A 15703-nucleotide genomic window follows, 5' to 3' on the forward strand; every position below is an offset into this window, starting at 1 on the left:
GTCGTACACCTTTCCCTATTTTGAACCAATCGGTTGTTCCATGACTGGTTCTAATTGTTGCTTCTTGGCCCGCATACAGATTTCTCAGGAGACAGGTAAGGCCCATCTCTTTAAGAATTTGCCACAGTTTGTTGTGATCCACACAATCAAAGGCTTTTGCATAGTCAATGAAGCAGAAGTAGATATTTTTCTGGAACTCTCGTGCTTTCTCCATGATCCAGCGAATGTTGGCGATTTGATCTCTAGTTCCTCTGCCTCTTCGAAACCCAGCTTGTACATCCGGTAGTTCTCGGTTCATGTATTGCTGAAGCCTAGCTTGTAGGATTTTGAGCATAACCTTGCTAGCATGTGAAATGAGTGCAATTGTGCGATAGTTTGAGCATTCTTTGGCGTTGCCCTTCTTTGGAATTGGAACGTAAACTGACCTTTTCCAATCCCGTGGCCACTGTTGCGTTTTCCAAACTTGCTGGCATATTGAGTGCAGCACTTTAACACCATCATCTTTTAATATTTTAAATAACTCAGCTGGAATACTGTCATCTCCACTAGCTTTGTTGTTAGCAATGCTTCCTAAGGCCCACTTGACTTCACTCTCTAGGATGTCTGGCTCAAGGTCAGTGATCACACCAGCGTGGACATCAGGGACATTAAGATCTTTCTTGTAGAGTTCTTCTGTGTATTCTTGCCACCTCTTCTTAATCTCTTCTGCTTCTGTTAGGTCCCTGCCTTTTTTGTCCTTTATCATGCCCATCTTTGCACTAAACGTTCCTTTCATATCTCCAATTTTCTTGTAGAGATCTCTAGTCTTCCCCATTCTATTGTTTTCCTCGATTTCTTTGCATTGTTCATTTAAGAAGGCCTTCTTATCTCTCCTGGCTATTCTCTGGAAATCTGCATTCAGTTGCTTATATCTTTCCCTTTCACCCTTGCTTTTCGCATTCCTTCTTTCCACAGCTATTTGTAAAGCCTCATCAGACAGCCATTTTGCTTTCTTGCATTTCTTTTTCTTTGGGATGGTTTTAGTTGCTGCCTCCTGTACAATGTTACAGACCTCCGTCCATAGTTCTTCAGGCACTCTGTCTACCAAATCTAATCCTCTAAATCTATTCATCACCTTCACTGTGTACTCACAAGGAATATGATCTAAGTCATACCTGAGTGGTCTAGTGGTTTTCCCTACATTCTTCAATTTAAGCCTAAATTTTGCAGTAAGAAGCTCATGATCTGAGCCACAGTCAGCTCCTGGTCTTGTTTTTGCTGTCTGTATAGAGCTTCTCCATCTTTGGCTGCAAAGTATATAATCAATCTGGTTTCGGTATTGACCATCTGGTGATGTCCATGTGTAGAGTCGTCTCTTGTGTTGTTGGAAAAGAGTGTTTGCTATGACTAGCTTGTTCTCTTGACAGAACTCTATTAGCCTTTGCCCTGCTTCATTTTGTACTCCAAGGCCAAACTTGCCTGTTATTCCGATTACTCCTTGACTTCCTACTTTAGCATTCCAATCCCCTATGATGAAAAGGACATCTTTTTTTGGTGCTAGTTCTAGAAGGTGTTGTAGGTCTTCATAGAAGCGGTCAACTTCAGCTTCTTCAGCATCAGTGGTTGGGGCATAGACTTGGATGACTGTGATATTGAATGGTTTGCCTTGGATACGCACTGAGATCATTCTGTCGTTTTTGAGGTTGTACCCCATTACTGCCTTTCCCACTCTCTTATTCACTATGAGTGCAACTCCATTTCTTCTAAGGGTTTCTTGCCCACAGTAGTAGATATAATGGTCACCCGAATTAAATTCACCCATTCCCGTCCATTTCAGTTCGCTGATTCCCAAGATGTCGACGTTCAATCTTGTCATCTCATGTTTGACCACATCCAGCTTGCCTTGGTTCATAGATCTTACATTCCAGGTACCTATACAATATTGTTCTTTACAGCATCGGACCTTCTTTTCGCTTCCAGATACATCCACAGCTGAACGTCCTTTCGGCTTTGGCCCAGCCGCTTCACTCTTTCTGGAGCTACTTGGAAATGCCCTCCGCTCTTCCCCAGTAGCATATTGGACACCTTCCGACCTGAGGGGCTCATCTTCCGGCATCATATCTTTTAGCCTTTTAACATTGTCCATGGGGTTTTCTTGGCAAGGATACTGGAGTGGGTTGCCATTTCCTTCTCCAGTGGACCACATTTTGTCAGAACTCTCTGTCATGACCTGTCCGTCTTGGGTGGCCCTGCACGGTATAGCTCATGGCTTCACTGAGTTACGCAAGCCCCTTCGCCACGACAAGGCAGTGATCCATGAAGGGGAGGCGGGACACTAGAGGCAACCAGAAAGAACTAAAGATCATAATTAAAGGAAAACAGACCCACTAATGCAGAATGGAGAAAAATATTTTAACTTTGGAAGAATTTAAGGATATTTGGGAACAATCACTCAGAAATGTCTCTTAAGATTGCCTGCTACCATAAAAATGGGTTTAAAACAGGAGACAGAAGAGGATACAACTGAGAATTTGGCTGTCTTGGATTTGGATTTAAAAATGACAAATTTCAAGAATGATATGGAAAGAGATGTTATGTTGGATTTACAAATGAAACCAGCTGATGTCTTAATAACCAAAAGGGACACACAAATAATAAATCAGAATTGGGATTTGGACAACTTTCTTCTCTTGGACTTACAAAAGAGACATGTTACACTTATGAAGGAGTTCCTAAGAAAAGACAAAGAGAAAAGAAAATGAAAAGAAATCAGCTTTTGGGACACTATTTAAAGGGAACACCAGATTTTTAAAAGCAAAAAGAAGGAATATAAAGTTGGCTTATTTGATCAAGATTAAAATACATACGATGTTCTTTCCAATAGCCCTTAATGGTTTTTTCTCGACCAGGACTGAATGACAAGGCTTTAAGGATTTGTTACAGATAAGATATGGGAAGAAGGTATTTTTTGTTGTTGTTACATTTTGAGAGAAAGTGATAAGCTATAGTGTTAAAAGTAAAGTAAAGGAATACAAAGTTGGCTTATTTGATTAAGAGTGGGTTTATCCGATCAAGGTTAAAATATATATGCTGTTGTTTCTGGTGGACTTTTTTTTTTTTTTTTTTACTAAGACTGAATGATGAAGCTTTAATGATTTGTTTATAGATAAGAGATGGGAAGAAGAGGTTTTTGGTGTTTTTGTTTTGCTGTATTATTACAGAAAGTGATCAGTTAATGTGTTAAAAGTAAAGGAATATAAAACTGATTTATTTGATTAAGGTTAAAATATAGGTGTTATTTTTTGATAACTCTTAATGGACTGTTGCTGATTAGAACTTTAGTTATAAAAGTTTTATAATATAAATTATAAAAGTCTTTATAATTTGTTTATTGATAAAAGATGAGATATAAGAAGAAGAGATCTTTTGTTGAAATATCAGAGAAGGTGATAAGTTACTGAAGTTATTTGTACAGGTAGTCCCCAGTTTAAGAACAAGTTCTGTTCTCAAGGTCTGTCCTTAAGTCCAATTTGTATTTAAGCCAGAACAGTATTATTGTATAATACTATATAAGTAGTATTGTGTAATGGACTTGAACCATTGTGTATTTAACTCAAATGTTGCTACAATAAGCTCTGTTCTTAACTATGGGTCATCTGTAACCAGGATATTCTTAACCCAGGGACTACCTGTACTTCTCTTGATAGAGGGGGAAGTTATTTCTTCTTTTTTTTACATATCTTTTTTCTTTTTTTTTTTTTCTCTGCATTTTTAATTATATTTTATATTTCTTAGTTTGTATTAGTTTTTTATCTTCATATTTTTAAACTTCAATAAAATAATTATATTAAAAAAACAAAATAGAACAATATTCCAGCCCAGGATGGTTGTTCTGATAGGATTGGGATTGGCAAACATTTTTTGTTATGGTAGAGTGGCCTAGATCCAGACTTAAAAAATAGATCACACATCAGGAAAGAAACAGAAGTTCTATTCATTTGCATCAAGTAATATGCTCTGCAGTCCCAAAAGGATGATCTGTCAGTCATAATGCCTTACACAGGAACAAAAGATTACAGTGCAGTCTCCCAATCTTCCAGTGATGCCATCACCAATTTTTTTTGGGGGTGGGCAGATGAGGGATGGCAGCAAAAGACCAATTTTGAGGGCTGATAGTGGCCCAATAAACAAAGTTTTCAGGCCTCTGGAGATATTATATCATGAATGGTAGAAATGAGTGCAGGAGGCACCCCAGCAGCCTGCTGCTCCTATCTCTACCTTCAGTTTTGAGAAAACAGAAGTTATGAAAATCATACTAAAATTTGATTATTTTGTCACTGAATTTTGGCAGCCTGATCTCATGATGCTGGATATGACTGGCCACCACAGCTTTACAGAATGTACACCAATAAAAATAAAATAATACAAGTTTACTGACTTTTTATCCCTGCATGTATCTTCAAACTTTCTTAGAAAACTGCTTTATCAGAAATGGAAATACAATTTAAAGCTCTCTCACCTCAGACATTTTTGAGCTGGTACATTCTCCATTGCTCTAGCACAATTGGCACCAACTACTTTTTTTTCTTCTGACAGGAGGTCACGGAATGATTTTGGCAAAGCAGAATGCAATGAGGAAGCCCTGAAGTAAAAGGAACGAAATTTTGCTAAGCTACATTTCCAGATAACCCTAGTGCAATTCTTTCACTGACTAACCTATCTTTTCTACTGGTGAAATGAAGCACTTGGAAGCATGAATCTTCACGACTGCTGTCCTAGAACATTACATTTCTGTATCTTCCACTTATCTTGTTCAATCAGTACAAAGCTTTTAGTAGAAACTATGAAGTCATTAAATTAAAGGTAGGCAATGCCTTTTTTTGTGCCCGCCCCCCCCCAGGGCCCCTCTAACACAACTGCTGAAAATCAGAAATTAACACCATCCACAGAAGGATGTATCAGTAGTCTGTACTGGATGATACATCTATCAGTAATCTGACTGAACATAATACACCAATAAAAATAAAATAATACAAGTTTACTGTATTGTATTGCTGGGTAAATTCATAGTTCAACTACACTAACATAATATGACCAAAAAGAAAAATATGATGTAAGGCACACACAGAGCCATTAACATTGACTAGTCTCCAACTCTAAACTGACTTTCCTTCTTGAAGCATGGGCTGAAAGTGGCTGGGGAAGATAAATAGGGTTTATTTTAACAGCATTATTTGAATAATTCTATTACCTTAAAACAGAGGCAGGAGCAAATATATATGAAGGCCTTATGCAGTTTTCCTTCCTACTGTTCTAACATAAAAACCATCACACTTTTTTTTTTCTGTTAGGTACAAAAAGCTCTCATTTTCAACAAGGTATTTCTCTTTTCAGGCTTTTGCAGTAATTGGGATATTGCGATCTACACATCTATTAAATTTCAACATTCTAGATGAAGAAACATGCTTACAACATTGATGTACCATGAGTATTGCAAGCCTATTCATGGCATGAGTTAGGCAAAACATGAGATTTTTCAGTTAAAGCCACCACAGGTCTTAAACATAACATGAGAAATAAATAATACTCAGAGATGAGAACCTGCTGAACCTGTTAACTGAAAAACTGACCATCTGGTACTTAGGAAAATAACAGCATAGGGTATCCTGCCAGAAGAAAGGAGAAGTCGTATCTCCCCCAGATAAATTGTTATGTTTTTTCACCAGAGATGTATATGCACGCACACACATATTTGGAAATTATATTTAAATCCATTTCCAAAAGGAAAGATTAGTCTTTGCTCTTTTAGTCTTCCTCCACATTTCATTCTAAAAACAATCTCCACATATTTTACCTAATTAATCTTCAAAGAACAATATGTATCCTTGATTCCACAAAACTGTGAAGCTGGACATTATTTTTGGCAAGAAAAATGCAAGTATGGTTTAAGGTATCCTGAATCTCCATGTCAACCAAAAAAGTTCCAGAAGGTCCCACACCCATCTGGCATATTTTCTTGCCAGAAGACCTGCTGAATTTCCAAGACAAGTATCTTGTTTCGCTGCAAAACAACGCTTCAAGAGAATGCCACATACTGCAAGCACAGAAACTTCAATTTGATGCCAAATGCATGTTCATTTTTAAAAATTAGAGTTATACCAGAGCGACAGAACTCAACATGTTAAGTACACCCCCTTTTTTCTCACTATTAACTAAGCATTCAGGAATATTCAGTGAATATTTTGTTTACTAATACAAAAACGTAATCAAGCTAAGCATAATAAGGTATTTATTTTATATGGAAACTTTAAAAGACTAAAATAAATTCAATTACTCAAGGAACCAATACTGTGTGCACAAATGAGTCTATAAATCCTTTAATTAGAGATTTTGTATTTCCTTGCACTAAGTCACGCTCTTGGTCCAACCACCCAGTATTTCCACAGACCACGACCAGCAGTGACTCTTCATGGTCTCAAGCAGGTTCTCTTCCTACTTTGAGATGCCAGGGCTGAATTCAAAATTTGCATTCAAATCACAAACTCCAGCACTGAATTACTGTCCTTCCCACAGATTATGAAACAGTGAGTCTGAAGCAAAACTGAAATGACCCCAATATGCAGTAACCTAAAGAAATAACAAGGTACATACCACACAGTCGCTGGTTTTGTAGTTTTGGGAGCTGTAGATAGCACTACTGCATCAGGCACAACCTCTGGGTTATTATCCTTAGCAGCCAGAGCAATCAGTTTCCTTTGCTTCTGAGAAAGTTTATTTCCATGAGAAGTGGCTCTACTAAAATTAGACACAGAAATGTAAAAGTACTTTACTAAAGCTTATCAAACAGAGTGTAACGAAAGCATATCAATCACAGAACTGCTGGATTATATGTCCTGAATTTACAAAATTATCTGCCATTATCTAAATCCATAATTTGAATAATAACAGCAGTTTTAAAAAGAAATATTCCTAATCTGTGATTATGTATTCATGTACATAATGAACCATGTTTGCAGGGCAACATGGGTACTGCACCACTAATACCAATGTTTAATCCAAAGCCGAAACTTCAAAAATGTAGCTTCTAACAAAGTTTTAAAAAAAGAGATACACAACAAATTAGGACTGTAATGCTCATCAGTCAAGTTGATTGTATTATATCTTTTTTACCAACCCTGAATTTATCTTTGGCACACTCCCACATTTCTGCAGATTTTCTTCAGTTTCCATAATAGTTCTTAAATCAACAGCAGGAGGACTGGCCGGACTGAATTAAAAAAAAAAAAAATTACAAGTTGTTACTTTTCAAGATATCCATTTTTACTTACATTCCAGTTGCCAAACACCATTGTAGCCTTCTATATGTAACCGGATGTATAATTTATGTCTACTTCCTCAATTATGGCAAACCTCAAATAGAATGTTTTCAGATGAACATTTTATATATATTTTTCAGGAAACATACACACCAAGGATATTTTTAGGTCCATTGACAATGCTGAGTAAAATATTTAACACAGAATTCTAGGTAAGGTGTATGGTTATTTTTCTTTTAAAGCCTATTATGAATTAGGTTATCACAGATGGAAAATTTACACTGCAACCAAGCATAGCTAGGCTTGCAAGAGGGCCCACCAAGAGGCAGAAATTAGCAGCCTAAGCAGAAATACATTACTTTTTTGAGCAGAATGACTACAAAGTAGTCAGGTGATTTGATTCTGCAAAAACCACTTGCATGCAGGCCCAGGTTTTAATGGAGAGGGAAGCTCACATTCCAGACAGAGGAACAATCTTGCAGTTTGACAAAGGGAGAAACACAGAGAAAATGCATACCTAAAAGAGCTGGCAACCCAGTTGGATGAACTCACATAGGTGTTTTTGTTACTAGGAATACTCTGCGGAAGAGAACTTTTCTGCACTGATGATCCACGACAGATTTTTACTTCTTTGTTGGCATGAGAAACAAATGTATCTGAAATACCCATGTTCTCTTTCACCTGTAGTCAAAACATACTAGCATTACGTTGTTGTAGAAAAGGAACCTTATGGACTTTACAGAAAATAGGGTTCAATCTATTTTGGCTGAAGTTTACAAAAGCAATGACTCCCTCTCTTTTATCTCATTTTAAAAGCTAGTTCTCATGTCACACTGCAGTGCCTTTAACACACTTCATCTTGGGAAATATTTGGGGGTTGACATCTAAAATCCTACTGACTTTTCTGCCACTTTGGATTATACTATCAATTTATTTTTATTTATCTATTTAAATTATTTATATGGCTGCCCATCTGAACAGTGACACTGGGCAGCATGCCAGGATTAAAGCATGAACCACAGCAATTTAATGACTTCATTATCCAAGAAGTGTAATCTTGGTTGCAGTTCTCTTATAAGCACCCTGAGCTACAACAACATGCTATATTCTTTTAAGAAGGATACACTCACTATAACTCCTTCAAATTAATTAACATTAGACTCTGTACTCAAATAAGTACAGTTTATATTCAGCCTTCCTACCACTCCCATCATCCCTAAACAAGATGGCTGGAGTAAATGGAAGTTGTACTCCAAAATTACTGAAGGGCAGTTTCTCAGAGAAAGCTGTCACAATTTATATTAAAATTATTCTGCACTGAACGAAACATACATTTTTATGTAGTATAATATTTGGTAGAGGATAAAGCCACAGCCTATTGCAGAGAAATAACTTCTCCAGAACTCAGGAAACAGCCCCACTTAAATGAAATACACATAAACCACCAAGGTCCAATCAACTGACATGGCACCTTAGATAAGAGAGGTTTTCCCCTTAGTCATTTAACCATTAGGCATGGTTAATCTGTCTCTAATTTTTTTTTTAAATTATGCCATACTTAATGAATGAGTATTAAGACAAAAACAATGTGCATACTCTAAGCTCAACTTTATCTGTATGGAGTCCTGCTGTGAAATCAGGAGACTGCAAATCTCTGGGACTGTTCACTCCCACAGAGCTGCCTTCGGAATCAGACGTCAGCATTTCAGGGAGGGATTCAACAGAATTAGCTTTATCCAGTTTCAATATTCCTGCATGTACTGGGGAAAAAATACACAATTATCTTGGGGCAAATCAGAAATGCCCAAGGAAGCAAAACTACCGATAGTGCATTCTGGCACCTGGGGAACGGATTGCTATCCTGTAGCACAGTGTTTCTCAATCTCAGTGACTTTTAAGATGTGTGGACTTCAATTCCCAGAATTCCCCTGCCAGCTGGGGGGTTGAAATCCATACATCTTCAAGTCACTGAGATTGAGAAAGACTGCTCTAGCAAATGGACTGCCTGCTTGAGTTCACAGAGAAAATGTTTACCCGATCCTTGCCCCACATCCTCTATTTCAAGCATGCAGCCTTCACCGTCTGCTCTTTTATGCACAACTCTCAACACTCCCATAGCTACACATGTGTAACTTCTGGGGAATGAAGCGGCAAGAGAGACAATTATCCCGCGAGGCTCCTAGAAAGCCACTGAAATTCTTACAGAATTAAAGCTATCAGAGGATCTGGAATTGTGGTTAATGTGATGTGCAGAATTGTTTTTCTCCTTTGCTGCTGAGCTGGAGTTGAAGAATGTATTGCCTCTTAAGTACAAACTATGCCATTTCAGTCATTTTGGGGAACATTCTGAAATAGCATTGCTTCAAGCATGGAATGCTTTCAGAGTGATTGAAAGACCTGTTTACACTTGAAACAAGATCTTTTCAATTCAAGATTGCACACCTCAGTGATTTGTATTATAGTAAACTGCTTGCATGGAAAAAGCAGATTTATATATTTTCTTCTTAACAGAATACATATATCATTTGGAAAATATAACAACAATCTTCCTTTTAATTTTCCCTTAGTAATAAGAGGTTATATGTTGGTTAGTAGGGCTACAACCCCTTTAACTTTCAATTAGGTATGTAGCAAAAAATAGCTCAGTATCATTCTTTATGTAGTCACGAACTCCAATTTTTGTACATATCAAAATAGCATTAATTTCACACAATTTGAAAATGTTACTTTGAAATGTTACTTTAAAGCTACAACACAAAAGCATGCCAAATACACACTTCTTGTTACAGGGAATTCTAAAATGCTAACTTATTTAATCCAATGTAAACTAATTCTATGTGAGTGATACAGGTACAGATGCTCTCTCTGAAATGCTATTCCAGCCATTTTAATTAAGTAATCACCATTTAAGTTCACATATACTTTATAACCCAAGAAAGTATTAATTCTGCAAAAGACACTTTCTTAAAATATAAGGGTAGATTATACTCAGAAAAAGTTTTTTTTTTTTTAACTCTTTACTGTTTTCAACAAGGGATAGTATGCTTAAGCTTGATGTAGCTTGATGTTACCATTAAGATCAATGAGGCTTGAAAGTATGACTTCAAGCTGGTTCATGGCTTAAAATTGAATGAAGTTGAACCTCAAATACTGCAATATCCCGGGGCTCAATTTTATATTCACATTTCTTGGGCTCTATGTGTTAATCAGAAGGCAAATGCATACATATATCAGTAGCAGTCTTGTCTTCATAACCAGGGTATGTATTCAGACTGAAAATAAACCAATGACCTGCCACATCTAAACATTAAGATGAACAATGTGTATTCATATGCAACATAGTTACTAAACCACATCATGCAGTCCTTGTGTGTTTGGGTATTTATATTTTCATTTTTCAGATGAAGATGTCGTTCTGATTCTCTCTCTTTACTGAGATATCTGCAGACTGCAGCCATCTCCCCACACTGTGATCAACTTTACAGAGAAGAAACCTTAATGTTTGTATTATACAACACACTGCAGTATTTTTCATTTTATAATATCTATTTATGTGATTCCCTCATGGACTAGTAACAGTACATTCCTGTCCGTAACATTACAAGAAAAAACACACTGCAGTAGCTGGATGTGTATTAACTTGCTTCAGCAAAAAACAATTTGCAAATTTCACCTCCTTGAGTGAAAGGAAGGAACAAGATTGTGTAAGGCATTAGAAAAGGTGTTAGCATGAAACCTGCTAACCTTCAAATAATTAAACCAAGGGCATCTTTTTCTGCTGCTCCAGTTCTCTGGAATCACCAGCAAAGTAAAGTGGCTATGCACACACGCATATGCAGAGCCAGCATTCAAGGCAGCTGCACAGGACTTGAAAAAGACATCGTTCCTTAACGATTCAAAGAGAGTTGCTGCATTCGTATTGTGCATCGTGAAACATCTCTTTCAAACCCTTTGTACAGTCAGCCTTAGCACACAATACTTTTCATATATAAAGTGACTGGACCTTGGGACTCATCACCTCATAAGTTAATTCTGGCACTACAGAAAAACCAGCCATTACAAGCCATGTTTTAAAGTTCAGACATTATATTTTTGCCATTATGCAGAAGTTACCTAAAAATAATAGTTAGAAAGAATAGATCAGCCCTGTTTTTAGCCACTCACCTGTAGTTGGTGGATTCTGGATAATATCTGACAGGTTATACCCTCCTGAACTGTCTGACCGTCTTCGAGGCTTCTTTTTAGCCTTTGCTTTAACTTTCTTGAGAAGCGCTTCTCTAGTTTAAGAAAAACAAAACAGATATTTGCTTCAATTTCACTCACTCCTGATTATAGTGATAGCATCTAGAATATGTGTTGATACCCTGTGATCCCTGGGCAATGGGCAGACTTCTAATCTTTTTTCAGACAATGCTAATGAAATTCAGTGGCATGGTTTCCCACTGTATTGAGAAAGGAAACATATAACAACTATAGTAATTGCCCTTAAAACACTCAAAGCTCAGTGGAAAAAACACCAAGCCCTGTTCCAAAACTGTATAGGGAAGAACTCCACTCATTTTATGTCACTGCCCCATCAACTGTGGCAGACAGCCCCAGCCATGAAAAGGTTGCAAATCCTTGATCAAGAATGACCTAAAACAGTGTTTTTCAAACTTGGCAACTTTAGACATGAGGACTTCAACTCCCAGAATTCCCTAGCCAACATGCTGGCTGGAGAATTCTGGGAGTTGAAGTCCTCACATATTAAAGTTGCCAAGTTTGAAAAACACTGATTTAAAATGTCCATCCCTCTTATTATAGCCTCCCAGATTAAAATATCCCCTAATCCAAGGTCAATGGTTTTTCTAGCCCAATTTTGAAAAGCTAGACATTTTTAATATATTCCATCCCAAGGTTCCATACTCTGCAATTTACCTTATACTATAACACTGAAGTGGGTTTACTGCTCATTGTACAGGCTGACTAGGATCAACACCAGAACACCACAGTTGCCTAACTCTTTCTCTATTTCTTGTTTAGTTTTGAATCAGGATGGTGCAATTTACAGTGGGCATTTATAGTACTCAGGAAGCATAAAAGAAAATCTTCTAAGAGACGAATTCACAGCTTTCATCTGTCTGAGAGCTAGGCCAGACTTTCTGCAGCATGGCAAGCACCGTTCAAAGTTCTGAAGAAGTGAAATTGGTGCTTTAAGGCACTACAAAGCTTTAAACACTCATTTTGCCCCCATGCCCCTCCAACAATAAAATGGGCCCTGTTTTTTGAGCCCATCCACTCTGAGGGCTGGCAGGCCCACTTTACTAAGAAAAGTATTCACATTCCATTCCAAGTGTATGACTGTTTCTTGAATACTAGAGCTGTATGGAGAAGCAATGCTTCAGAGCCATCTGGATTCTCTTCTCTGGAGTGAAGCAGGACTAAAAAACCTGCAACCTATGTATCGAAGTGTGCTACTCAGCTCAGGTATGGCATAAACATTTTTAGGCATGTGCAACGGACTGAAGGCCAACAAAGCAGCAGCCCCAACATGGCTCTGAGACTCTGCTACAACCCATAGAAGCAGGGTGTGTTTTGCTTTGTGCAGCTGCACTTAAAGGCTACTTCGCTGAAGACTCAATTTGAATGAAGAACTTCACTCAGGCCCAATGCATCTATCAGAAGAAAAGGGATTCTCACTGCAAGGCTTGCTCTGTACTCAGTTCTTCTTTTAGGAAGACAAATGTTTCTCCTTCCTCAGGCTCCAGAGAACTAATATCAGGACCATCGTGGTATGGAGTAATTACTCTGCGATCCATAGCAGGAATCTGCAACATCGTAACGTTTTTTTAATTTGAAAATCAGAAAAAATAGGAAACCATCAGATTTGTATTTTAAAAAGCTATTGGGATGAACGCTGAAATTCTGAAAAAAACCCATGGTTTAAAGAGTGCTACAGTGATCTAAGAGTGCTCTACAATGAATTAATCACACAGAAATATCTGAGGGAACAATGCATAAAAAACACACATGTAGCTTTCTTTATCAAAAAGGAGAAAATGTTGTACATGCATTTTTACTTATATTATTACAATAATCTTCGCAACCATAGGAACTTAATGCAATATAAAAAAATTAGATGAAATATGTTATTCTCTAAATCAACTTTTTCTGCAAAGAAAAAAGCAATGTCGGATATGGGCAACCTTTTCAGGATGCACACATTCCTATGCATCCATGTACAATGTCTGGGCTGGTAAAAATTAAAAATGACTTTATCAAAATCTCACAATATTTGAGGTCTCAATAGGAACACCAAATTTGCAAGCATAAATGTTGAAATGCCTTGACATTACTAGACTTAAATCTTGAAAGATTTTATAGAAAAATAAATGAAATGTTTAACTGGGGGTTCCAAGAGGATCAGATAAATTACAAGCATCTTGGTGCCTGAGCGTGCCATGCTACTATCAGTTGTGCTGCTCAACTGGCTGTACTGTGTTTTAGGACTGTATTGCTCATACTAAAGCTGTTATTTTACAATATGAGAAACTGCTCACTCTGCCACAATTCACTAGCACATTTACATTTTATTTGGAACTTCTCACAATATATTTCTATAACTTTAATGACGCATGAGACTGCTATCAATGCCACATATAATCAAAAATAAATTGGGAAGAGAGTTTCAGTAAAAAAATAAAATGACTTCAAAGCATACCATATGACTTTAATAGCCTACATTAATTTAAACAGGTACCTAAAAACAATTGTTACATTTCTTCTTTCAAGTTATTATAAATGGTATTCTGTTTTAACTAATCAATGCAGAACTCACCATTTTTCTGTAAGAGGTAGAAAGATCCTTCAAAACTTCATCACTTAAAACATCCAGAACTCTATGACAAATACAAATTAAATGTGGTTCAGTAACGGCGTTATACCTTGCTGTACCCCAGTAGAAAACAATGAAAGCTGAACATGCTGACTTCTGAATATTTTTTTAAAATTCAGTTTCTTAAAGCATAGGATATATTGATAATAGACTTAAGTTCTAAAGTGACAGGAATTGAGAAAACAGATGTTTTGAACTTGGAACAAAACAGCACCTTGAAATGGTTGCATTCCATTGGAACAAAAATTGAAACATGTCAGATACTTTGTTTTGCCCTCAAAATACAATTCTTGAAGTATGTATGTTCTAATATAAGTTCAGAACACTCAAATCAAATGAGTGTTCATGAAAACAGAATTAGTTAAATAGCAGCAGTTAAAGATAAAATTATTGAAACATGGTGGATGTATATATTCAATGTGTGTTTTTTTATTAAAAATATGGGTTGTGTTGTTGCTTAATATAATTCTGTTATTTGCTATTTTTAGTATTTTTGTCAATGTTCTGTTTCAATTAAAAAGCAAAATAAAACCTTGCCTCTAGACAGTTTTATTTTGATGTCTTTGGTTTCATATTTCCAAATGGCTTTTTTGGCATGGAAGCAAGATAGGAGACTAAAGGATATGTAACCACTTAGTAAGACACATAGATATTCCGTGTATCACTACAAATCAGTAAGACAGCAACTGAGATCAAGGCCCTGCTCTTACCGTGTTTCAAGTATGGCTGCCATGTTTACTACGATAAACTGCAAGCAAGACTGTTTTAGCTGTTCAGCATTATATGTGGCTGAAAATTCCAGGAGCTCAGCAGCATTCTTTAAAGTCACTGAAATTTAGAAATAGTGGCTATTTATTTGGAGAACATGATAGAAACAATAAAAGATTATGCTTTTCACCTGGTGCCAATAGTAGGCTACCCATATAGAGAAAGGTCTACATCCATACTCCAGTTTATTCACAAGATCCTAGGGCATTTTCTAAAATGCATACTCAAATCACACTGAGCACTAACATGAATGAATCAATTCTTTTGTGTGCTGTTGCAGTTACATTTTGCAAAAGAAGATGGATAATCTTTGCTAAAGAACATTTGTCAGATAGTCCCCTACTTACAAACAGTCCAAGAGGCTGTTCATAAGTCCATTTTGTTCGTAAGTCCAACCAAGTAAAAAGTAAAAAGTAAAAAAAAAAGGAGGTGGGGCAACGGTGTGGGCAGAGAAGCCCTATCTTGTGTGGCCAGGTGAGGCAGGAGAGGGGGTGGTAACAGAGGAGAGGGGAGTGAAGAATGAACCGGTGGGGCGCAGCATGTTCTGTTGCCAGGCAAGGCAGGAGATCTCCACCCCCTCTCTCCTGTTCTCTGCCACTGCCCCCTCTCCTACCTCTTTCTAACCCTTTCTAACCCTTTCCCGCCTTCTCCTGACTTCCAGTTCTGACTTCCAGCCCAACTTCCGGTTCTGACTTCCAGGTCCATCTTGTTTGTATTGGTGAAAGTTCACAACATGAAAGTTTGCAAGTAGGGGACTGTCTGTATT

The 15703-nt window shown here is 37.2% G+C and overlaps 1 protein-coding gene across 1 annotated transcript in view; it reads right to left on the reverse strand.

Moving 5' to 3' along the window:
* The window catches only part of IBTK (inhibitor of Bruton tyrosine kinase), a 73541-nt gene that overhangs the window by 12143 nt on the left and 45695 nt on the right, over positions 1-15703 (reverse strand). The window contains exons 18-26 of the mRNA XM_088138010.1: positions 14880-14997; positions 14113-14173; positions 12975-13102; positions 11460-11572; positions 8892-9055; positions 7813-7976; positions 7154-7246; positions 6631-6774; positions 4499-4621 (exon numbers count right to left, since the gene is read on the reverse strand). Of these exons, the coding sequence (XP_087994136.1) occupies positions 4499-4621; positions 6631-6774; positions 7154-7246; positions 7813-7976; positions 8892-9055; positions 11460-11572; positions 12975-13102; positions 14113-14173; positions 14880-14997 (1108 nt within the window). The remainder of the gene's footprint in view (positions 1-4498; positions 4622-6630; positions 6775-7153; positions 7247-7812; positions 7977-8891; positions 9056-11459; positions 11573-12974; positions 13103-14112; positions 14174-14879; positions 14998-15703) is intronic.

The sequence above is a fragment of the Python bivittatus genome, unplaced genomic scaffold (genome assembly GCF_059951505.1).
Source record: "Python bivittatus isolate LINGU-HERP-01145 unplaced genomic scaffold, Pbiv_v1 ctg000020_np1212, whole genome shotgun sequence".
Classification (NCBI taxonomy): domain Eukaryota; kingdom Metazoa; phylum Chordata; class Lepidosauria; order Squamata; family Pythonidae; genus Python; species Python bivittatus.